Source organism: Erpetoichthys calabaricus, chromosome 18, assembly GCF_900747795.2.
Source record: "Erpetoichthys calabaricus chromosome 18, fErpCal1.3, whole genome shotgun sequence".
Classification (NCBI taxonomy): Eukaryota; Metazoa; Chordata; class Cladistia; order Polypteriformes; family Polypteridae; genus Erpetoichthys; species Erpetoichthys calabaricus.
Window position 1 is genome coordinate 53,406,615 of NC_041411.2, and position 26,637 is coordinate 53,433,251.

At 39.5% G+C, this 26,637-nt stretch overlaps 1 protein-coding gene across 1 annotated transcript in view; it reads right to left on the reverse strand.

Annotated features, from left to right (window-relative positions):
• Nucleotides 1-26,637, reverse strand: part of foxp1b (forkhead box P1b) — a 463,598-nt gene that overhangs the window by 327,857 nt on the left and 109,104 nt on the right. Inside the window, exon 4 of the mRNA XM_051921544.1 lies at nt 3,721-3,916. Coding sequence (XP_051777504.1) covers nt 3,721-3,916 — 196 coding nt within the window. The remainder of the gene's footprint in view (nt 1-3,720; nt 3,917-26,637) is intronic.

Sequence of the window (26,637 nt, forward strand, 5' to 3'; positions counted from 1 at the left end):
CCTTAACCACAACATGCACAGCATGTGCTGAGGAGTTCAATCTGTTACAAACTACAGGAGAACCACAACAACTACAGATCTCCGAGATGTCACCCTTCCAGACAGCCTAAACACCTTCTATGCCAGGTTCGACAGGCTGAATACAGACACACCCTCAAAGGCCCCCTGTGACCCCACAGACACTGCCTTTCAGGTGACAAACACACATGTCCTGAAAGCGCTGAAGAAGGTGAACCCCCACAAGGCGGTGGGACCCGATGGAGTTCTTCCCAGAGTTTTGAGGGACTGTGGAGACCAATTAGCTGGTGTGTATGCTGACATCTTCAACCGTATTTTTAAATCCTCCACCATTTTACCAGTCCCCAAAAGATCAGACACATCTACTCTAAACGACTTCCGGCCAGTGGCACTCACACCAGTCGCTATGAAATGTCTAGAAAAACTGGTTCTCACGCACATCAACCATATGGTCCCGGACACAGTTGACCCCCTCCAGTTTGCTTACCACCCCAATCAATCAGTGGATGATGCGGTAGCAATAGCCCTACATCACATTCTGCAACACCTGGAAAGTAGCAGAACGTATGCCAGGATGCTTTTCCTGGACTTAACAGCTCTGCTTTCAATACTATCCGCCCGGGAAAACTGATCAAGAAGCTGACAGACCTCGGCGTCCCAACTCCCACCTGCAACTGGATCCTGGACTTCTTGACAGATAGACCACAGGTGGTGAGAATGGGAGGACGGGTGTCTGCTGAGCTCACAGTTAACACAGGATCCCCACAGGGCTGTTGCCTTAGCACCAAACTTTTCTCTCTGTACACTTATGACTGTGTCTCCACCCAGGACAATACCATCGTCATTAAATACGCTGATGATACCACCATCTTGGGGCTCATCGGGTGGGGGGGGGACAAGTCAGGGTACAGGACCATGGTAAACAACATTCTTGTCTACGGAGAGGAGAATGACCTCATCCTCAACATAGAAAAGACCAAAGAAATAATATTGGACATCAGGAAGAATCCTCCCCCTCTACAGCCTCTTATAATTAAGGGGACTGAGGTGGAGAGGGCCGACAGCCACAGATTCCTGGGATAGCAGGTTACATCAGACCTGAGCTGGACTCTTAACACCACAGCCACAGTGAAAAAAGCCCAGCAAAGGCTATATTTTATTCGGCTGCTCAGGAAAGCCAGCCTGAACCATCGCCCTCTCACCTAGGCCTACAGAGGACTGATAGAGAGCATTCTCACCACAGGCATCACTGTCTGGTATGGGAACACCACACAGGCAGAGAGGAAGGCTTTGCAAAGAGTCATAAAAACTGTGGAGAGGATCATAGGAACAAAACTTCATTCCATGGACTTTATGTACGCACATCGTTGTCGGAAAAGAGCAGAGGGAATTATCAGGGACTCACTCCATCCAGCTCACTCTCTGCTCAGACACAAAAACTGTACGTACAATCTGAGACACAGCAGAGCAGACAGCATCATCACTCACAGAACAAGGTTTTCCATCCATCCATTTTCCAACCCGCTGAATCCGAACACAGGGTCACAGGGGTCTGCTGGAGCCAATCCCAGCCAACACAGGGCACAAGGCAGGGAACCAATCCTGGGCAGGGTGCCAACCCACCGCAGGACACACACAAACACACCCACACACCAAGCACACACTAGGGCCAATTTAGAGTCACCAGTCCACCTAACCTGCATGTCTTTGGACCGTGGGAGGAAACCGGAGCGCCCGGAGGAAACCCACACAGACACGGGGAGAACATGCAAACTCCACGCAGGGAGGACCCGGGAAGCTAACCCGGGTCTCCTAACTGTGAGGCAGCAGCGCTACCCACTGCACCACCGTGCCGCCCAGAACAAGGTTTTTCAATAGCTTTTTCCTCACTACAGTCAGACTGATGGCAAAACAAAATTATTGAATATGTGTAATAACCTCACGCTACCTCACTTCACTTATCATGTAAATGATGAGTGAAAAATGTGCAATATTTTAACTGGGCAATACATACAATATTTGTTAACATACAATAACCACATTTCTGTATAGTGCTGGTATAATCTACATTATTTATTATTTTGTTTTACTGTTTTTTAATCTTTTTTTTTTTTTTTTAATGTTTTACTATGACTCGGACAGAGCTCTGCACAAGAATTCCAATGTGCTTTAATTGTTGGTTTTATGCACAAATGGCAAATAAAAGAGCCTTGAACCTTGAACCTTGAATATCTGATAATGTTACATCTTGGATAATCAATCTCTTCAAGGCCAGATTGGAAGATATTAATAATAACTTTTGTAAAGACAAATGAATTCATCTCCAACAACTGTTTGTGACAAATTTAACTTGTGCAATAGGAGACTTCTTAAAGTTTTGGTACGGATTGACTGAAGGATTTCCTTTGTTGACTAAATGCACCTTGAAATCTTTGTACCATTTGCAACTACTTTTTTGTGTGAGCAGGGTTCTTAACATTGGTGGCTGTTAAAATGAAGCAACAACCTTGATTACTACCCAAAGATGACATGAGGCTTGCTCTTTCAACAACTGCACCAAGAATATACAACATTTTAAGTAAAAAGCAAGAACAAGCAGCTCACTGATTGATGTTTTCAATTTTTTTACACAGACTGGGAGATGGACATTATTAAGAATCAAAGTCAAAACACTTGCAGAGGTCAGCACTAAATGTAATTAATGAAAGCGAACAAAGCACAATATGCTAACCAAAAGAACAGTTGAAAAGTAACTCCAAAGTTTATAAAACACCATTGATACACTATCAGTGACATGAGAAAGTTTTGCAGGTACCCAGAGACTTGGTGAACCAGTAAGTCTGTGACACTGGCCTTTATAGTGTTTTAACAGTGACATCTCACATTGCAACTCCCTACTATTCTAGGCTTGTAACCTGCTAGCAATGGCACACACAACAACACCAAAATGGTGATCCCCATTTAAAATCAAAATTACGACATGGTTAAACTTAATAAATAAATTAAATAATAAAAACCTTTGGACTTATTTACAATTCCCCAAATAACATAAGAAATAGATTACCTGTCTTTCAAAACGCCAAATGGGGAAAATTAAAAAAACAAATTAAGAAAACTTTAAAAAGGCACACAATCTTGACATTATTCATATTAGTAAGCTTAATAAATGACAGGTTTCATTCAACATTGTCTTTTCGGAGCCCTTCTGGAAGATAGTTTATGTATAACAATATCAACAGATTGTGTGAACAACATGAAAGGCTTTGCATCTTTTAAGACAGTTTAGTTAGTCAGAAAAACCCAGTACCTTCTAAATATTTTAGAGATTGCAAAGAAATGGTAAATGTACATGTCTGTGTAGCATCAAGGTTCATTTAAATCAACGAGGCATGCAGCTGCAAGAAATAAATACACTGTTTCTAACATATCTGAGGATATTGAAGTTTTCTGTCTTCATGCTTGGGTCTTGTTGAGAGAGAGCTACATGGAAGAAACCTTTACTTTCCTAATTTGCAGCATCACTGTGTGAAGCATAAATCAGAAACAGAACTGAGGATACACATACTGTTTTTCAAAGCTACTGCTCAGAGTGTTTCCATCGACATACATACCGTATGTAAGTCTGCTTTCTTTTTAGTGAACATAATGTAAAACTAAGACTGCTCATAAGCAATCAAAGTTATGTAACGTAATAGTACCTACTGTTCTCTTTTCTGCATTTGACTCATTTGATGTCCGTTTGAAGCTGTTTGATGGTTAACAATTGAAGAACTTTTCAGTGTAGTAGGTGACTTGACAGGACTAGCAGTTAGATCAACATTGTTGTGGCTGTTACCAGCACATTCATCTTTTCCAGTCAATTCTTTCCAGAGCTGCTGAAGTTCAGTGGAAATCATTCCTAAAATACACATATTGAATAAATACTTCAATTTAAAAAAGTCTGTCTAAAATGCATAATAGTATGTACTCTAAAATAACACATGCACAATTGGCAGAACAGGAGAACAACATTTTTCAGTCTTCAATAGTATAAGAAGGTCCTGTAGTTAACATTACACAAATATACAAATGAAGTAAAAAATTGTATTGCTGGTCATGTGTTCTCTTTTCACTTTATAGAGAAGTTATATTGTGGATAATATAAATCCATTTTAATAGAAACAGTTTAATACAACATATTACATTCTTGATGACAATGTACATTTGACACACTATAAATTCAAACTTTCTTCAGATTAACTTAACATATAGAAATTTATAAAAAGTAAAATGCAGCCATAATTTTAAAACAACTGAAAACTTAAAACAAATCTCCAAACAGTAAGTAACGAATTAAAAAAATTATGAAAGAAAATAAGGATTTATAATGAGTATAAATCAAAGCACTCTGTTGCTAGCTTTTGATTTCATGAGTTGAGCAGTTAAAAGAGAGAAACAATATAGCTGAAAATCCATAAGTCAAAAATGGTGCTATAGGAATAAATGTATTATTTTTAAGAATATTTTTATTAAAGAGAATAAGTAAAATACAGAAAGAAGCATGATGTATGAAATTACAAGATGATCAGATTACTCCTCCCCACCCCCAACGCAATACAACCCTGTGAGGTTCAAAATTACAAAAAATAGAGAAAGTGTCTGAAGTAGTGTCTGCATGAGAAAAACAGTAAGAGCAGTGGCCCACTGCCAGACTGAAATTGAAAAGGAGGATAAGTTCCCTTCATTGATAGCAACCAGATAGCCATTCAGCAACAATCTTGTTGACCAAAACCCTCTCCCTGAGGTTGGAAACAGATGCTTCATTAATCCTCACTGACAATAGCTAAAAAAGAATTAAGTTATAGATTGAAAATCTCCAATTTGTTAAATTCAGATTGTCTGTGGTCCACCTCATAATCATAACCACACATATTAGATTTAGTTATAACTCACAGAGTTGAAATTCAAATTTAAATATTGCTCCATTCAATGAAATTATTTCTGATCACTAATAACTTAATTACATTTGATTTGGTTCTACCCTTGCCAGTACATTCACAGATTAAACCAAAAACATTACGACATCTAGGTTGTAACTCTGCTTCAAAATTTGTAGATATTTTGAGTAAGTCAAGTGTAATCTTTGAAAACAACTTAGATCAGCTAACATCGAATTACAATATGACCTTGAGTGATGATTTGGACTCAGTGCATCCCAGATCACGGCATCAGAATACAAACCTAATTACTAGCTTAGCAAACCCTGTCTTGCCATGCATTTAACACTTCAGAAATAGTAATCCTGGAACAGAACAGAAACCCACTATTTGTTCCCTACATCCAGTGCCAACGAAACTAGTAAAAATCACAATGGATGTTCTTTCAGAACTTATTCTTAGCACTATCAATAGCTCATTATTAAATGGTGCATGGCCCATTAGTTAAAAAAACACACCTAGACCCACATATACTTAATAATTACAGACCCATTTCAAATTTACCATTTCCGTTTAAATTACTGGAAAAAGTAGATGCCAATCAGCTTCAGTCTTATCTTACACATCTCAATTTATTTGAGAATTTCCAGTCTGGTTTCTGCACCAGTCATAGTACAGGAACAGCACTAACAAGTGTTGTAAATGACTTTCTGATATCCTCTGAAGAAGCAAATTCCACTGTAATTATGTTGTTAGATTTAGGCTCAGTGTTTGATACCACTGACCATTCTATTTTACTACACAGGCTGGAAACACATTGGGCTTACAGGCAATATCCTTGCCTGGTTTGATTCTTATTTATTTAATTGATTCCTATACATACAGAAATGTGCTGAAAGTACTTCATCATTAAACAGTGAGATATGGTGTCCTGTAGAGCTCAATACTGGGACCTTTTCTGTTTTCACTTTACATGCTTCCACTGGGATCTATCATTAGAAACCATAACATTAATTTTCACTCATACGCAGATGATATCAAGTTATACCTTTCTTTTAGATCAAATGAAGTTTCTCTGATGTTGTCCTTAATTAGATGTGTTAGTAAGTTAAAGGAGTGGATGATGAGAACTTCTTGTCTTTGAACAAAGACAAAACAAAAATGTTAGTTATTGAAGAGAATGATGTTGATCGCAAGAATATGTTGCCATTATTTAACTCAGTAGGAATCACCATTAGTTTTACTGAATCAGTCGACATTCTTGGTGTTGTCTTTGACACTAGCGTGTAATTTGAAGAGCAAATTAAAAAACTGTCCAACATATGTTTTCCATTTTAAAAATGTTGGAAAATTAAGGTGTTTTCAGAATATGCAGGATTCTGAGAAATTCATGCATTTATTTCTAATGGGACTGACGACTGCTATGCAGTTTCACTGGCTGTTCAAATGTTTCTTTATACAGCTTTTAGTTATTTCAAAATGCTGCTTCAAGAATTATTACAAAAACAAGAAAATATAAACACATAACTCAAGGAAATACAAACACAAAACTCCAGTTCTTAAGTCCTTACTCTGGCACTGGTTAAGTTTAGGGCAGATTTCAAAATACTCCTTTTAAAATATAAAGCCTGAAATGGCCAAGGTCCTGCTTACTTATCTGAACTGATTATTACTTACAAACCAGAGCACACATCAAGATTCAAGATCCTGGTCTGCTTATGATTCCAAGGATTAATAAAATACAAGTGGGAGGTTGAGCTTTTAGTTACAGGGCCCCAAAGTTGTGGAATGGTCTGCCTGCTACTATAAGATATGCCCCTTCAGTCTCAGGTTTAAAATCTAGGCTGAAGACTCACACTTCAGTTTAGCATACCCTGAGCAGAGCTGCTGAATAGCTGTCTATACTGCATCTCTGTGGATAGTCATTAGTACTAAAAAGTCATTAATACTAAAATATAAGTCATATAATATTTATAAATTGTTACTAAATCCTGCCTATTCTGTTTATCTTCTTGGTACTCACATGTGGCAATTTGTGCCACTGCTCTACTGCCAAGTTGTTTGCCTACCTAAAGAAAAGTCATATCTGATAAAGGAGCACTTGAATCATTGCGTAGAAGGGTCCTTTCATCAGATTGGCTGGCATTTAAAAAAAATTAATGATAACAATGAGAACCTTCCTATTTACAGCTTTACCTTCCAATACTTTCTTGCTCTAGATATCAATAGACTCTAACTTCAGACCTCCAGAGCTCCACTCCGTTGAGAAGATTGCTGCTTTATATTATACGTCAGTAAAAACAGCCGGTTACACTATGGTTAAGCTTTGGGGAGGGTTATCTGACTCAATTCAAGTAAACCCAAGTAATAAAAACTTTTAATGCAATTGGCTGTTCGGCTGAGCTACCGAATCGTGGAGCTGCAGAAATCTGCACCTGGACTCATCTCCTGGGTATTGCAAAAGTCCATCTGAAATGATAGTGCTATAAAATACACCAAAGTATTTGTCCCTGTTACCCTTTATTATAATATTACTGACTCATGTTACTGATTGCAGCTATTAAATGATCAAGGACATAAACAAAAAAAAAAAAAAAACCCTGGGTCATATACCCTATTGATTTTATTTGAACATGGTGGCATATTGTTTAACATGAGAAATCTTATTTGTGCTATTTGTGTAATCAATTTAAAAAATTACTTGATCTTTGAAAATGACCAAAAGCATCCCATATGTTTCACCCTAAAAAATTGCAAACTTGTAACGTGCCTGATTTTATTTACATTATGCTAAAAATAATATGGTACCTATGACCAAAGTTTATGCTTTATATTGAGTGTGAAAGAAGCTTGGACACAGGCAGACACTGAGACAGCCAAGTCCAAAAAGCACACACTTTTAATTATTCTTCTGCACCTGCACACACAATACAGTGAGCAAATCACTGCAATAAGACTCAGTCCTTAACTTTCTTTTACTCTTTTCTTCTGCCACCTCCACTCCTCTTCCACAAGCTCCATCCTCTGCCTCCCAACTCCGGCTCCCTGAATAGGGTGAGACGGCCCCTTTTATAATGCACCTGAATGTGTGCCAGGCGTTCCCTGATGGCCTTCCTACAGCACTTCCTTGTGTGGCGGAAGCACTGCATGGGCACCCGGAAGCACTCCAGGTGTACCTGGTTCCTGCTGCGGCAGCACTTTCTGGTGTGGTGGAAGTGCTGCAGTCCATGGCTCTGGAACCATCCAGATGCACCCTGGCAGTGGCCATGGCCCCCACAGGATTGCGTTTCCAAGCTCCATGGCTCCAAAGCGAACCAAGGCGGCTGCCATCTCGTATCCTGGGGGAGGTATTCTCCCTCTCCCAGTCCTTCCATCCTCCAGACGCCCCAGCTGGGCAGGAGCCCTAGCCATCCGCCACATGAAGTAGTGTCCAACTACAGATAAAATTCCGTTACAACGAATATCTTCACAACGATATAGAGAAAGGCAAACAAACAATCCGCAACTGACAAGTGCTTTTGGACTTTTAAGTCAGCGAAGAACCGCGCAGATCACGCTATAGATCAGCTGCAAGGGAGCAATGTGAAGGTAGTCTTTCAGCGTCTTTTTTAACCTGTAGGGGTGTGATCAGCCCCCCAGCTCACAACAGAAAAGATCTCGAGGGGTGATGCAAGGTTAGGAGCACGTAAATTGTAAATGCAGATACTGTAACAGGATTACTTGATCACTGACCTGGCCACGACTCTGCCTGACTGCTGTGTCTGTGTATAGCAGAGTGGCAGATCCCGCTACAATAAATAACTGTGCCGCTCCTGTTTCAAGCTGAATAAAGCTGTTTTTGCTAAAGTACTGAGACTAAGCCTCGTGTTTTGGGATGCAAGACAGGGACTTATAGCGCGAACCTGATCTTTTATGATTTGCTTCTGTGGCGCTTCATTGCAGCGCTGTGTGCCTCCTATTGCCCTGCCCCAGCAACAGACAAACAATCTTCCACAGACGCTGCAATCGCACTTCAGGACACACTTTAGCATGTAGTTCCCGTTGGGTGGGGAGTGGGGGGGTCTCAAAAGAGTTCAGAAACCTCACGATATGAAGAAGAAATAATGATTCAGCTCCTGATTGATAACTGTGCAGCCCACAACATGCTTCCACATTTAGATAATGTTTGCGTTGAATTCCTCCCACCCAATTACACGGCAGTGCTTCAGGGCATCATTCGCACCTTGAAAGTGTATTAACGTGAGGAAATGCTGAGAAAATTTCTCATCAGCATAACTTGTAGGCAGGAAGAGATTAAAATTAACGCGAAAGAAGCTATTGAAATGATTGCAAACGCCTGGATACAAGTTAAAGAAAGCACTATAGTAACAAATACAGAATCTCATTACAACAAAATTTTCGTTACAACAAAATATTTTTTAGGTCCCTGTGAGTTCGTTGTAACGGAATTTTACCTGTATTTTCTATTGTTTCTAATGTAGTTTGTACATTGTCTAAACTACAGTGCCAGCTTAAAAAATGGACAGGTACTGTATTTTCTTGTAATATTTCAAAGCCCAGCTACGAGCTTGGCTAGCAAAAATGACCAAAGTTCATTTTGCTTAATTTTTGCTGCTATGATTGCTTTATTTACTTTGTGTACTGTGAATTTCTAAATCCACTTAATAGGGAATTGTATGTTCTGACTATGTTCAGTTTATATATTTAGTAGAAAGCTATGTTTTACACTTTTCCGAACACTTGTGTTTGTTTCTACATTAGAAAAATGCTTATTTTTAGAAACCTTTCAATGGGAAATATAATATTAAATGGATAATCTAAAGAAATGAATATCTATAATGATTTAATAATGAACTGATTCATTGGCAACAGATTGGATCTACACAATTTACTGATCGCTAGTTGCAAGTGCACTACACTTTTAAGTTTCCACATCTGCCAGTAAAGCAAGTTAAGAAAAGTCTGCAATGCTACTTTGTTAGACTTGTTCAAAGTTAATGAGGCTGCAGACAAATACAGCAAGTGCAACATCTGGATATGATAAAAGCAGCCCTTCACATCTCTGGGCTATAAATATGGCAGGAATGAGTCCATAGTCATTATGTTAATAAGAAACAAAAAGTTGTGAAGAAATCAAAACACAAAGAAGTAAAGAGTGTTTATTCAGATATTAGTGGATTTAACTGTTCAGCGGAAGAGATGACAATATTATGTTAATGTGTGGAAAACTATTGCTTTTATTACATTACCAACATGTAACCCAGCCACAGGGGATGCATAAACCAGTGTGTTTGTTCGTGCCGGTCCCAAGCCCGGATAAATGGGAAGAGTTACGTCAGGAAGGGCATCTGGTGTGAAATTTTACCAAATCAATATACGGACAAGAATACAAATTTTCATACTGGATTGGTCGAGCCCCGGGTTAACAACGACTGCCACCAGTACTGTTAGCCAACAGGGTGCTGGTGGAAATTGGGCTACTGTTGGCCAAAGAAGAAGGAGGAGAAGAAGAGGGGGGAGACGTGTCCGGAGGCAGGAGGAGAAGAGGAAAGTAAAGAGAGTGGAACTGAGGGTAGGGACTTTGAATGTTGGCAGTATGACTGGTAAGGGGAGAGAGTTAGCAAATATGATGGAGAGAAGAAAGGTTGATATATTGTGCGTGCAAGAGACTAACTGGAAGAGGAGTAAGGCCAGGTGGATTGGAGGTGGATTCAAATTGTTCTATCATGTGTGGATGGGAGGAGAAATGGGGTAGGAGTTATTCTGAAGGAACAGTATGCCAAGAGTGTTTTGGAGGTGAAAAGAGGGTCAGGCAGAGTAATGATTATGAAGCTCGAAATTGAAGGTGTGATGATGAATGTTGTTAGTGCATATGCACTGCAAGTTGGGTGTGCAATGGATGAGAAAGAAAATTTTTGGAGTGAGTTGGATGAAGTGATGAACAGTGTACCCAACGGACAGAAAGCGGTGATTGGAGCAGATTTCAATGGGCATGTTTGTGAAGGGAACAGTGGAGACAAGGAGGTGATGGGTAGGTATGGTGTCAAGGAGAGGAATGAAGAAGGTCAGAGGATAGTGGATTTTGCCATAAGGATGGACATGGTTGTGGTGAATACATATTTTAAGAAGAGGGAGGAACATAGGGTTACGTACAAGAGTGGAGGAAGATGCACACAGGTAGATTGTATCCTTTGCAGAAGAGTTGATCTGAAGGAGATTGAAGACTGCAAAGTGGTGGCAGGGGAAAGTATAGTTAAGCAGCATAGGATGGTGGTCTGGAGGATGATGCTGGAGATCAAGAAGAGGAAGAGAGCGAGGGCAGAGCCAAAGATCAAATGATGGAAGTTTAAAAAGGAAGACTGCAAGGTTGAGTTTAGGGAGAAGGAGAGATAGGTAATGGGTGGCAGTGAAGAGTTACCAGACAGCTGGGAAACTACAGCAGATGTAGTAAGGGTGACAGCAAGAAGGGTGCTTGGCGTGATATCTGGAAAGTGGAAGGAGGAAAAGGAAACCTGGTGGTGGAATGAGGAAATACAGGAGAGTGTACAGAGGAAGAGGATGGCAAAGAAGAAATGGGATAGTCAGAGAGATGCAGAAAGTAGACAAGAGTACAAGGAGATAAGGCGCAAGGTGAAGAGAGAGGTGGCAAAAGCTAAAGAAAAGGCGTATGATGAGTTGTATGAGAGGTTGGACACTAAGGAGGGAGAAAAGGACCTGTACCGATTGGCTAGACAGAGGGACCGAGCCGGGAAAGATGTGTAGCAGGTTAGGGTGATAAAGGATAAAGATGGAAATGTACTCACAAGCGAGGAGAGTGTGTTAAGCAGATGGAAAGAGTACTTTGAGAGGCTGATGAATGAAGAGAACGAGAGAGAGAAGAGATTGGATAATGTGGAGATAGTGAATCAGGAAGTGCAACAGATTAGCAAGGGGGAAGTAAGGACAGCTATGAAGAGGATGAAAAATGGAAAGGCTGTTGGTCCAGATGACATACCTATGGAAGCATGGAGGTTTTTAGGAGAGATGGCAGTAGAGTTTTTAACCAGATTGTTTAATGGAATCTTGGAAAGTGAGAGGATGCCTGAGGAGTGGAGAAAAAGTGTACTGGTGCCGATATTTAAGAATTAGGGGGATGTGTAGGACTGCAGTAACTAGAAGGGAATAAAATTGATGAGCCACAGCATGAAGTTATGGGAAAGAGTAGTGGAAGCTAGGTTAAGAAGTGAGGTGGTGATTAGTGAGCAGCAGTATGGTTTCATGCCAAGAAAGAGCACCACAGATGCAATGTTTGCTCTGAGAATGTTGATGGAAAAGTTTAGAGAAGGCCAGAAGAAGTTGCATTGAGTCTTTGTGGACCTGGAGAAAGCATATGACAGGGTGCCTCAAGAAGAGCTGTGGTATTGTATGAGGAAGTCGGGAGTGGCAGAGAAGTACGTGAGAGTTGTACAGGATATGTACGAGGGAAGTGTGACTGTGGTGAGGTCTGCGGTAGGAGTGATGGATGCATTCAAGGTGGAGGTGGGATTACATTAGGGATCAGGTCCATGTCCTTTCTTATTTGCAATGGTGATGGACAGGTTGACTGATGAGATTGGACTGGAGTTCCCATGGACTATGATGTTTGCTGATGACATTGTAATCTGTAGCGATAGCAGGGAGCAGGTTGAGGAGACTCTGGAGAGGTGGAGATATGCTCTAGAGAGGAGAGAAATGAAGGTCAGTAGGAACAAGACAGAATACATGTGTGTAAATGAGAGGGAGGTCAGTGGAATGGTGAGGATGCAGGGAGTAGAGTTGGCGAAGGTAGATGAGTTTAAATACTTGGGATCAACAGTACAGAGTAATGGGGATTGTGGAAGAGAGGTGAAAAAGAGAGTGCAGGCAGGATGGAATGGACGGAGAAGAGTGTCAGGAATAATTTGTGACAGACGGGTATCAGCAAGAGTCAAAGGGAAGGTCTACAGGACGGTAGTGAGGCCAGCTATATTATATGGGTTGGAGACGGTGGCACTGACCAGAAAGCAGGAGACAGAGTTGGAGGTAGCAGAGTTATAGATGCTAAGATTTGAACTGGGTGTGACGAGGATGGATAGGATTAGAAATGAGGAAATTAGAGGTTCAGCTCAGGTGGGACGGTTGGGAGACAAAGTCAGAGAGGTGAGATTGCATTGGTTTGGATATGTGCAGAGGAGAGATGCTGAGTATATTGGGAGAAGGATGCTAAGGATAGAGCTGCCAGGGAAGAGGAAAAGAGGAAGGTCTAAGCCAGCGTTTCTCAACCTTTAAGTATTTGCAACCCGAGTTTTCATAACAGTTTTAATCGCGCCCCCCCTAATGTTTTTTTGAAACCCTAATAAAATTTATTCCTATATTTTTTGCTGCCAATACACCGCTACAAGTTTAAAATTACCCTATGAATAGCGAAATTACGCCACATATGGCAACATTCGCGCCGCCTTTTTTGTTACTTCACACCCCCCTAGGGCGGCGCGCCCCACAGATTGAGAACCGCTGGCCTAAGCGAAGGTTTATGGATGTGGTGAGAGAGGACATGCAGGTGATGGGTGTAACAGAACAAGATGCAGAGGACAGAAAGATATAGAAGAAGATGATCCGCTGTGGCAACCCCTAATGGGAGCAGCCGAAAGAAGAAGAAAAAGACCAAAATTTTAACAGTATTGATGTGAATTCATTTTGTGCAGCCATGCCTTATGTACATGTGCATTGGAAGCTGCCTTGATCCTCTCCGTGCAAAGTAGGAAAACAGTTTCATTTTTATCTGCTGGGGATGACTTCCTGAACCCAATTCTAATATCTAAGTCTTATTTAGGCAGTTTATTTTAATTTGCTGGCTCACAGTACTTCATGAAAGAAGGCCTGAAAATGGATTACAGGATAGAACAAGCAACAAAAATGAAAAACGTCATCTCTAGCACCTTGCCGCAAGTTTTTGAAAATAATAGTGCTCTGATTTAAAGTTTAGCTGATAATTAACACTAAAATCCCTGAAGCCTATGAAAAAACTTGTAATCCTGGGCCACCTTAAATCCGTTTGCACCTCTCCATTAGCATCTTTTGTTTTGTAAATGTGTCGATCAGCACAAGTAGCAAGCAGTCTGCTATCCCATCCCCCCACTACCATAGCTCAACTCAGGGAAAAAGTTCTACCAGCTCAAGCCTTGTTTATCTGGGTGTAAGGTTTTGTGCAGGATATTTATTTAGATTTTGAAAATCTTCACTTGCTTATTAAAACACTTTTAAACAGTTGTCCAAACTTCTCTTGATGGGCTTTAGCTTTACAAACATATGTGGGCAAAAATGAAGACATGATGGAAGTTTTCCTGCACTAGTTTAATAGTTTGCAGGGTACAAATAAAATATTTCCATATTATGGAATATGTTCTTCAACCCAGCCACAGGGGAATCACAAACCAGTGTGTTTCTTCGTGCTGGTCCCAAGCCTGGATAAATGGGGAGGGTTACGTCAGGAAAGGCATCCGGTGTAAAATTTTGCCAAATCAATAAGCAGACAACAATACAAATTTCCATACCGGATCAGTCGAGTCCCGGGTTAACAACGACTGCCACCAGTACTGTTAACCAACAGGGTGCTTATGGAAATTGGGCTACTTTTGGCCAAAGAAGAAGAAGGGGGGTGGGGTGGGGGGGGGTGACCTGTCCAGAGGAAAGTGGAGAGGAACTGAGGGTAGGTAAAGAGAATGGAACTGAGGGTAGGAACTTTGAATTTTGTCAGTATGACTGGTAAGGGGAGAGAGGCGCCAATATGATGGAGAGAAGGAAGGCTGATATAGTGTGTGTGCAAGAGAATAAATGGAAAGGAAGTAAGACCAGGTGGATCAGAGGTGAGTTCAAATTGTTCTATCATGGGGTGGATGGGAGGAGAAATGGAGTAGGGGTTATTCTGAAGGAGCAGTATGTCAAGAGTGTTTTGAAAGTGAAAAGAATGTCAGACAGAGTAATGATTATGAAGCTGGAAATTAGAGGTGTGATGATGAATTTTTTTAGTGCATATGCCCTGCAACCTGGGTGTGTGAAGGATGAGAAATAAGATAGTTGAGTGATTTGGATGAAGTGATGGACAGTAAACCCATGGTGCAGGGAGTCATGATTGGAGTGGATTTCAATGGATATGTTGGTGAAGGGAACAGAAGAGACGAGGAGGTGATGGGTAGGTATGATGTCAAGGAGAGGAATAAAGAAGGTCAGATGATAGTGGATTTTGCCAAAATAATGGACATGGCTGTGGTGAATATGTATTTTAAGAAGAGGGAGGAACATAGGGTGACATACAATAGTGGAGGAAGGTGGAAACAGGTAGATTAAATCATATGCAGAAGAGTCAATCTGAAGGAGATTGAAGACTGCAAAGTGGTGGCTGTGGAAAGTGTAGTTGGCACAGGATGGTGGTCTGGAGGATAACGTTGGAGATCAAGAAGAGTAGGAGAGTGAGGGCAGGGCCAAGGATCAAATGGTGGGAGTTGAAAAAGGAAGACTGCCAGGTTGAGTTCAAGGAGGAGGTAAGACAGGCACAGGGTGGCAACGAAGAGTTACCAGACAGCTGGGCAACTACAGCAGAAGTAGTAAGGATGACAGCAAGAAGGGTGCTTGGCATGACATCTGGTCGGAGGAAGGAGGAAAAGGAAACTTGGTGGTGGAATGGGGAAGTACAGGGGAGTATACAGAGGAAGAGGATGGCAAAGAAGAAGTGGGATAGTCAGAGAGATACAGAAAGTAGACAAGAGTACAAAGAGATAAGGTGCAAGGTTAAGAGAGAGGTAGCAAAGGCTAAAGAAAAGGCATATGATGAGTTGTATGAGAGGTTGGACTCTAAGGAGGGAGAAAGGGACCTGTACCGATTGGCTAGACAGAGTGACCAAGCTGGGAAAGATGTACAGTAGGTCAGGGTGATAAAGGATGAAGATGGAAACATACTCACAAGCGAGGAGAGTGTGATGAGCAGATGGAAAGAGTACTTTTAGAGTCTGATGAATAAAGAGAAGGAGAAAGAGAAGAGGTTGGATAATGAGGAGATAGTGAATCAGGAAGTGCAGGGGGATAAAACTGATAAGCCACAGCATGAAGTTATGGGAAACAGTAGTGGAAGCTAGGTTAAGAAGTGAGGTGATGATTAGTGAGCAGCAGTATGGTTTCATGCCAAGAAAGAGTACAACACCACTTTTTGTAGATGATCCATAAGTTAAAATCTGTGCAATTAACATGACAAGAGTAGAAGAAGTTACCCCATCCCATTAATAAACTAATGACCTATTTTTCAGAATGGCTATGCGTGAAGAAAGCAGTGGCTTCACTCCTCAAGTTTAAAGACATGCAGCTGCACTTAAAAAATGAAAGAAAAACATTTCAACTAGAAGTCAGTCAATCTGGGAGTAATCCAGAAGAACGAAAAACACTCATCATAGAGCACATGAAAAAGTACAAACTGACTTTAAAACCTAGACCAATTTCTCCAGAAGACTTAGTGTAGCCGCAGGAGTGTACAGCGAGTTCAAGCACAGGTAAAACGTGTGCTGAAAGAAATCTTTCAGTCCAAAAGTAAAGTAAAGTAAAATATTTAGTGAAAATTCAAAGCAAACAATCCACACAAGAATAAAGAAAAAAGTTGTTACACACGTAGAATAAAATGCAAGAAAAAAGTAAATAATGTATCTTCTCTAAACTTAGCATTTCTTGTAAAACATCTTCTTCTGTATACTTTAGATGTAGCACAGCACTTTCAATTAAGTGTTTTGTCTTACATGTTACTTAGCACACAAAACACGCACACATGGTACGCAAGGCATTGTTTAAAAAAAAAACATGTGCCCTCTACACCTTACACATGGCAAGGCTTATCACTAACTGAGAATAATGTTTAGTCAGAGAAGTTAGAAATAGCTAGAATATACCAATTCAATTCAACTTATGGGGTTTATAGGAACCTCCCATAGATTATGCACTATCATTTAGTAAAACATTTATGAATCTTATGTAACTAGGAAATGGCTCTTACACTTGGCTAAAGCTGAAACAGAGCTTGTCCACCTCAATTAACTGCAAGAATTTCCAAAAGAATTAAAGGCTTTAAAGAAAAATGCTTGTGTAAAAAAGAACAGTCAAATCTTTAAACTTGACCCAGTCATACAAGATGGAATACTGAGAGTTGGAGGAAGACTCAAGAAAGTTGCATCCTGCAATTCTTCACAAACATTCATAAAATGCTTCTCTTATATACACCATCAGAATTAGTAGGGGCAGCTCAATCAGCTGATGTACCACAGGGCAGCTCGATCAGCTGAGTCGAACACTTTTCGAAAATCGACAAAGGCTGCAAAGAAACTCTGCCGATATTCGTGTTTGCGCTCCATGAGAACCCTCAGTGCCAGAATGTGGTCGATGGTAGACTTCTTAGGCATAAAACCAGACTGGTAGGTGAGCAAATGATCACGGATCCTATTGAGGATGACCCTAGCGAGGACCTTACCCGGCACCGAGAGCAGTGTTATCCCCCTGTAGTTGCTGTAACCCAGACAATCACCCTTCCCTTTCCAGACAGGAAGACAAGTCCCATTATCCAGTCAGTTGGGATGATGCCTGTCTCCCAAATGGAAGCAAAGATTGCTTGCAATGCCAGGAGACACAGACTGGAGAAGTTCACCCCGGATACCACAGATCCCTGCAGCCTTTCCTCCCCTCAGCTGGTTCACCACCTGTGCAATCTCAGTGAGATTGGGTGGTTCACTCAGTTGATTGAGCTGCCCTGTGGGACATCCTGAAGGTTTGTGGGATCCCCTCGAGGTTTCTGGATATCATGGCTGGCCTGTACACTGGTACTGTGAGTGCTGTGCAGAGTGGAGACAGAACCTCTGTATTTTTCCCAGTTGATTCTACGGTTCGTCAGGGGTGTGTTTTTGCTCCTACTCTGTTCAATGCTTGTATGGACTAGGTGTTGGGCAAGGTTGTGGGGTCCAGTGCCTCTGGGGCATCTGTTGGTGAAGAAAGATTCACGAATCTTGACTTTGCTGATGATGCTATGATCTTCGCAAAGTCAATGGAGGCTCTGATCGGGGCACTCAAGAGACTGAGCGAGGAGTCTGAGTGTCTGGGCTTGAGAATGTCCTGGATAAAAACCAAGATTCAGGCCTTTAATGACCTCTTGGACACAGCCATCAGCAGTGTGTCTTTTTGCAGAGAGAGTGTCGACCTTGTCGAGAGGTTTACTAACCTTGGCAGCAACATTCATGTCTCTGGTGACTCTTTCTATGAAGTCAGTAGATGGATTGGAAGGGCACAGGGGGTCATGAGGTCACTGGAAAGGGGTGTGTGGCGCTCCTGATATCTATGCAAAAGGACGAAGGTCCAAGTCTTTAGAGTCCTGGTGCTTTCTGTCTTGCTATATGGTTGTGAGACATGGACGCTATCCAGTGACCTGAGATGAAGCCTGGACTCCTTTGGTACTGTGTCTCTCCGGAAAATTCTTGGGTACCGTTGGTTTGACTTTGCGTGAAATGAACGGTTGCTCATGGAGTCCCGAATGAGGCACATTACCTGCATTGTGAGGGAGTGTCAGTTACGGCAGTACGGCCATGTGGCACGTTTCTCCGAAGGTGATCCAGCTCGTAAGATCCTCATTGTTGGGGACCAGAGTAGCAGGACCAGGCCAAGGGGTCACCCATGTAACACCTGGCTGTGGCAGATAAAGGGTCATTTCCGGAGGGTGGGGCTGGACCGCGTGTCTGCCTGGGGGGTTGCCAACTGGGATCCTGAGTTGTTTCGTCGTGTAGTGGGTTTGGCAACGCACTGTACCAGTGCATGCTCCCCAACTTGATTTGACTTGAGAATTAGTAGATCATTACAATGCTGCTCTGTCTTCTGCCTTCGATACACTAGCCTCCTTAAAAACACGGACTTTCATTTATTCACACTGCTCCCTGGTTTACACCTGAACTCCGTCAGCTCAAGGACATGGGCTGACAGTTGGAGAGTCTAGTTAAGAAGAAGGGTTGTACATAAGTAAATGTATTCAGATTATATGTTAAAATACAAAAATGCTCTCTCTGTTGTCAAAACTGTATACTGCTCTAACATTATCTATACAGGACGGAAAAATTATTTCTTCAATGAATAGGCTAATTACACCACAAGAAAATGTTGCTCACCATAACCTCTCTATTAAATACTGCTGTACTTGTACTCAAAAATTGAAAAAATCCACCAGCAATTTGCTTCCTCTATTTCTGCAGAAAATAACATACTTTCCACTATCACCCATATTCCCTTACCAACCACCTTATTCTCCGAGTTCAGTTTATGAGCTGAAAATAATATCTTGGAGCTTATAACAAAATCTAATTCTTCCACATGCTAATAGGATCTAATACCTACAAGCTTTGTTAAGTCCTGTCTGTCATATATTTCCCCCATGATAACTACTATATTTAACTCTTCCCTTACTACAGGCACAGTCCCCCTCTCGCTGAAAATGGCCTCAATTACTCCAATTCTGAAAAAACCTGGCTTAGACCCTAATATCCTAAACTATTATCGGCCTATTTCAAATGTTCCATTCATATCTAAAGTTCTCCAAAAGATAATTGCTTCCCAACTTTAGTCCCATCTTTCAAAAAATAACCTTTTTGAACATTTTCAATTTGGTTTTCGTCCTAAATACAGCACAGAAACTGCCCTGGTCAAAATCAAAAATGATCTTCTCTGGGCAGCTGACATGGGTCTTTTATCAGTTCTTGTCTTGTTGGCCTCAGCTCCACATATGACACTATATCTCATCAGATACTTTTGAAACAACTAGCTAGTTTTGGAGTCTTTGGCCTTTTCCTCCAATGGTTTTCTTCCTATCTCACTGTTATAAAGCAATTTGTTCAAATAAAGGACTTTAAATCTGAGAATGCAGTCGTTACTCAGGGAGTTCCGCAGGGTTCTGCTTTGGAGACGCTTCTTTTTCTCATTTACATCTTTCCAATAAGCAATATCTTTCGACACCATGGTATTAAATTTCATTGTTATGCTGATGACAAACAGCTTTATCTATCCACCAAATAAACTTCTGTTTTCCCTCCAAATACTCTTATAGCATATATCCAAGACATAAAATCATGGATGACTCATAATTTTCTCCAATTAAATAACAATAAAACTGAGGTGCTCCTCATTGGTTCTAAATCTACACTCACTAAGGTTAACCATTCTTCCATTTTAATTAACAACATTAACACAAACATCTCTTCCCAGGTTAGAAGCCTGGGTGTCATTCTAGACAGTATCCTTTCTTTTTCTTGCCATGTAAGTAATGATTCTGGGACTGCCTTCTTCCTTCTCTGAAACATTTCTAGACTTCATCTTGTTCTTACGCAACACAGTAGTGAAGTACTGGTTAATGCCTTAGTCACTTCACGTATAGATTACTGTAATGCTATTCTATCTGGCATCCCACAAAAACATATCCATCGCTTACAACTTATTCAAAATTCTGCTGCTAGGATAAAAACCTGTTCTAAATCCACATTGAATATATTATACCTATTCTCTCCCAACTTCACTGGTTCCTTAACTGCTCTTAACATTTAAAGCTCTCTACAACTTCGCTCCTCCCTCTCTTACTGATCTTCTACAGATTTACACTCCCTCTCACTCCCTCAGATCCTCATCTGCAGGACTACTTTCTGTACCATACATCAAACTCTGTTCTATGGGAGCTCGAGAATTCTCTCATAGTGCTCCTCAACTCTGGAGTTCTCTTCCCTCTCTTATCTGTCAACTAGACTCAAAAACACATTTTAAAACTGCCTTCAAAACGTGTCTCTTCAAATTGGCATACCAATTATGAATTTAACACTGTTACTGCCTGTTATCTTTGATGTTTGCTACTACCTCTGTACCTTATTGCTATTTGATTTTATCACCCTCTTTGTTGTTACATCTTATTACTGTTGTTTAATGTCACTGTAAGGTGACCTTGAGTGTTAAGAAAGATGTCTATTAAATAAAATCTATTATTATTGTTCAGACCTTTGGTAAGATACTTGGCAAAAGAAATGTTTTACAATAATAACTTTTGTAGTTTAGATGTGAATGATTACAGATAAATGTTAAATGAATAAAATTTCTTTAGTATATACTATAGTAACTTTTAACTTTGACTTTGCGCATACTTGCAGCTGGCTATGTTATAACCCCTTTTTGGCATGACTCTACAAACAACATCTTGTCTTAATTTTACTTTTATGTAAGCATGTTTGTATCTATTCAGACTCATATGGGTACTAACAACATTTCAGTCTACACCAATATTGTATTGTAAGTGAGTATTGAAACCCTAAATTTCTATTTTGTTGGTGACTATGAATGGTAACTGATGCCTAGAAAAAAACAGTACAGGTAGGATTTAGTGAAAATATTTCTTTCAAAAGCTAACCAACTAGGTACAGAATCTCTTCTATTTAATTCTTTCGATAATCTCATAGTGAAAAGTCAAGAAAAATGACACCTTTTATTGGCTAACTAAAAAGATTACAATATGCAGGCTTTCGAGGCAACTCAGGCCCCTTCTTTAGGCAAGATGTAATCAACATCAAGATGTAATCATTACATCTTGCCTGAAGAAAGGGTCTGAGTTGCCTCGAAAGCTTGCATATTGTAATCTTTTTAGTTAGCCAATAAAAGGTGTCATTTTGCTTGACTTTTCATTACATTCATAATGGCTAACATGGTACAACACCCTAGTACTATGATAATCTCATAGTATATATTATTATAGAAACCCAGTGTAGTAGAACTGAAAGCTAGGAAACTCTATTCATCTCCAATGAATTATTCCTTTTATCTGTGGCATCTTTGTATTCCAAATGGATAAAGTACCAACTTCATCAAACTACTAAAAAAAAGAAGAAAAAATGATATTCAAGACATGATTAAGTTGATTGTATCTTATTTAACATATTTGTTCATGATAAAGGTTACATTTGAATTTACTTTTAAATTTTTGCATAACATTTTTATATACAAAATATTAACATGTTTTTTAATTTTCTATTTGAGTACTGACTGAATTTGTTTTACACTCTCTGTAATTCATCATGTCCTTGAGATCTCACAATTCTAAACTGTTGAAGCTCATTGATTATCAATTTTTTTATTTTGATCAGGAGTAATTAGGTCACAATAGTGGTTTTCTCTGGCTATCTCCCTAAAGAGTTTCTAGATAGACAGATAGATAGATAGATAGATAGATAGATAGATAGATAGATAGATAGATAGATAGATAGATAGATAGATAGATAGATAGATAGATAGATAGATAGATAGATAGATAGATAGACTGTTTTCCAGAGATAATGCCTTCTCTGAAATGTTTGCACAACACTAAGATCCACATTCACCTTTGTAAGCCATCTCCCAGCCAAATGTCTCCAACTCTTGGCCTGAAACATCTTTTCTGTACATGCACATTTGCATACATGCTTGCCAACGTTCACTATTGCATTCACTCAAAGAGGAACTAGAATTAGAAATGACTGAAAAGCTAAAGAACCTCTTTAACACTTGAACACTACTTTATGAAGTACACACACATATGCTGAAAATGTTGGCACTTATACATTATTGATTGTCACTTTAAACAAATTAACCAAATTAGCCAAAATCAACTTTTCAGAACAAGTTTTAAATAAACCCATAAAAACATGATCTGCAGGTCCAAAAACCCTGAAATACAAAAAACCATGCATATAAACACTAGTATTATTATACAAAGCACGTAGCTACAGATTCACTCCAGTACCAACTATCCTTTGTCTTTACTACAAATCTTCAAGCTCTGCTTAAGCATCAGAAAACATTACCAGTAGAAGTTGTTTAATCATATCAATAGTATTTTTGCAAAGAGCTTAATTGTTTTTTTTTTTTTAATATTTTTATTTTATTAATTTTCATTGTAATCATTCCACACAAATAGATCAATTTATAACCCAACAAAATTGAAGACAAATCAAACCCCACCCCTGAGAAGGAGAGCTTAGCTAAAGGAAAATTGCTTAGGGCTTTTTAATAAGGCAACATTAAACAAAATAAAGGGAGAAGTAAATATATATGTAAATAAGAGATGGAGAAGGGAATTAAATACGGTAATAGTTATTTCTCTTATTCTAAAATAATATTGATTAAGTCCTACCAGGTTTTGAAAAAATTTTGTATAGATCCTCTAACTGAGAATTTGATTTTTTCCAATTTCAAATAATATAAAACATCGGTTTCCCACTGACTTATCAGAGGAGAATTAGGATTCTTCCAATTTAACAAAATAAGTCTGCGTGCCAAAAGTGTAGTGAATGCAATCACCGTTTGCTTGTCCTTCTCCAATTCAAGTCCATCTGGAAGAACACCGAACACAGCTGTTAATGGGTTAGGAGGGATTGTGACCCCAAGGCTGTCTGAAAGGCACTTAAAAATTTTTGTCCAAAATGATGTTAGTTTGGTGCAGGCCCAAAACATGTGACCCAGTGAGGCAGGAGCTTGGTTGCAGCGTTCGCAGGTTGGATCCTGCCCTGGAAACATTTTGGACAGTTTTAAGCGAGACAGATGAGCTCGATATATAATTTTTAGTTGAATAATTCTATGCTTTGCGCATATAGAACTCGAGTGAATTCTCTGCTTTGCTACCTTCCACTCCTTTTCTGATATATTGATTAAGAGATCTTCTTCCCAATATCCTCTTGGATCTTTGAAAGATAGGGACTCTAATAAGATTTTATATAATGCGGAAATAGTGTTTAATTCCTCGAAACTGAGCAGTATTTCTTCCAGCATTGTGGAGGGTGCGAGGTGGGGGAAATCGGGCAATTTCTGTTTAACAAAATTTCTAATTTGAAGATAGTGAAGAATGTGTATCTGGAAGGTTGAATTTTGAACGTAATTGTTCAAAAGATGTATATATGTTGTCTATATAAAGATCTCTGAGCATTTTAATCCCAAAACTTTTCCAGGTATTAAAAACTGGATATACTTGCGAAGGTTGAAAGAGGTGGTTCGCTTGCAGAGGTGCCACTGATAAAAGATTTTCCATCTTAAAATGCTTTCTAATTTGGTTCCATATTCTGAGTGAGTAAAGCACAATTGGGTTATTAGTATATTTGCGATAACTTGCATTTATTGGAGAGCAGAGCAAGGAGTATAAAGAAGTACTACAGGATTTTACTTCTATTGCGGACCAAGCCTGTGTATGTTCATTTATTTGTGTCCAGGTTTTTATGGCTTGTATGTTTGCTGCCCAGTAATAAAACTGAAAATTAGGTAAAGCCATGCCACCTTCTGCCTGAAGTCTTTGTAGGGTCGCTCTTCGGATACGTGGGTGTTTTGAGTTCCAAATGAATGAGGTTATTGTTGAATCTAACTGTTTAAAAAACGATTTATTGATATATATTGGAATGTTTTGAAATAAAAAGAGAAGTTTAGGAAGGATATTCATCGTAACAATGTTAATTCTTCCGGCTAGAGTGAGATGAAGGGTTGACCATCTATGCAAGTCCTACTTAATTTTTTCCATACAGACGGCAAAATTTGTTGATAAAGAGCTTTATGTTTACTTGTGATATTTACCCCTAGGTATTTAAATTGATCTGTTATGGTAAAAGGTAGGGTGTCTAATCTAATATTATATGCTTGTGAATTCACTGGAAAGAGTATACTTTTATTCAGATTAATTCTAAGACCAGATATCTTTTGAAATTCTGTTAGTGCTGTTAAAACAGCAGGGACAGTGTTTTCTGGGTCTGATATATGCAAGACCATATCATCTGCATATAGAGAAATTTTCTGTTCCAGTCCTTCTCTGACAATCCCCTTTATCTGATAAGAATTTCGGCAGTGAACCGCCAGTGTTCAATAGCGATTGCAAACAACAGTGGCGACAAGGGACATCCTTGTCTGGTACCACGTTCTAGTTTAAAGTAGTCTGAGCAAATATTATTAATACAAAATGAAGCTTCTGGATTGGTATACAGTAGTTTGATCCATGCACAAATATTCGGGCCAAACCCAAATTTCTCCAATGCAGTGAAAAGGTAATTCCATTCAATCATATCAAATGCTTTTTCTGCATCTAATTATAGTAATATCTCTGAGGTGTTTGATTTTGCTGGTGAATATATAACATTAAACAAGCGTCGGAGATTGGAAGATAGGTGTCGGCCTTTAATAAATCCAGTTTGATCCTGTGATATTACCGAGGGCAGCACTTTCTCCATCCTTCTAGCTAGGATTTTTGAGAGTATCTTAACATCATTATTCAGGAGTGAAATTGGTCTGTATGATGAACATTGTAACAAGTCCTTATTTTGTTTAGGAAAGACGGTGATTAATGCTTGTCGAAATGTTTGAGGTAGTATTTGGTTGTCTGTAGCTTCTGTAAATGTTGCCAATAAGAGGGGAGCTAGCTGAGTGGAGAATTTCTTATAGAATTCTACGGGGTAACCATCAGGGCCTGCTGATTTCCCGCTTTGTAGTGACTTTATAGCGTCTAGTAATTCTGTTAGCGTTAGATGTTTATCCAGTTCCTCAGCACTTAAAGCATCTATTTGTGGTATCTGTGATGTATCCAGAAATGCATTAGATTGTGTGTTGTCTTCTTTGGGCTCAGTAGAATATAAAGACTTATAATAATCTCTAAATGTGTGCATTATATTTTTATGGTCAATAATTTCTTCTCCATTCTTGTTGGTGATTACTGGTATTGCATTGCGAACTTCTTGTTTGTGAATTTGTTGAGCTAAAAGCTTATTAGCTTTTTTTCCGTGTTCATAGTAATGATGTCTAGACTTATAAATAAGTTGTTCAGTTTCTTTAGTTGTTAAGATGTTAAGTTCTGTATGCAGGGCCTGCCTTTTCCTGTGGAGAACTTCATTTGGACACCTGGCTTGTTCTTCATCTATTATAGTAATTTCACTTCTTAGCTCTGACACTTTCTTGGTTTCTAATTTATTTCTGTGGGAAAGATATGAAATAATCTGTCCTCTTAAGAAGACCTTTAGAGTTTCCCAGAGTGTTCCTGCAGAAACCTCTGTGGACGTGTTTGTCTCTAGGAAGAAGCTGATTTGTTTGGATATAAATTCTGTGCAGTTCTCGTCTGCCAATAAAAGAGGGTTAAGACGCCATCTACGAGGTGAGTGTGAGGGGCTTAATGATTTTAGCTCCAAGACTAGAGAGGCATGGTCAGAGATAACAATTGTGTCATATTTGCATGATTTAATTGTAGGCAGGAAATTATTATCTATAAAAAAATAATCAGTTCTTGAGTAACTATAATGCACTGGTGAGTAGAACGAATATGTTCTTGAGTTTGGGTTAAGAAACCTCCAGGGGTCTGATAAGTTGTGATCATTTAAAAACTGTGTAATTGTCTTTGCAGTATTAGATGTCGTCCCCCCTGTCACAGGAGTCCTATCTAAGATTGGATTTAGAACACAATTAAAGTCCCCAGCCATTATAATTTTATGAGTGTTCACATTGGGAATGGATGCAAATAGATTTTGCATGAATTCCTTATCATCAACATTCAGTGCATAAACATTTATCAAAATCATTTTACTGTTATATAAGTTGCCCATGACCATCACATATCTCCCTTCAGGGTCGATACTACATCTGATGCTACAAATGGAACTGTTCTGTGTAT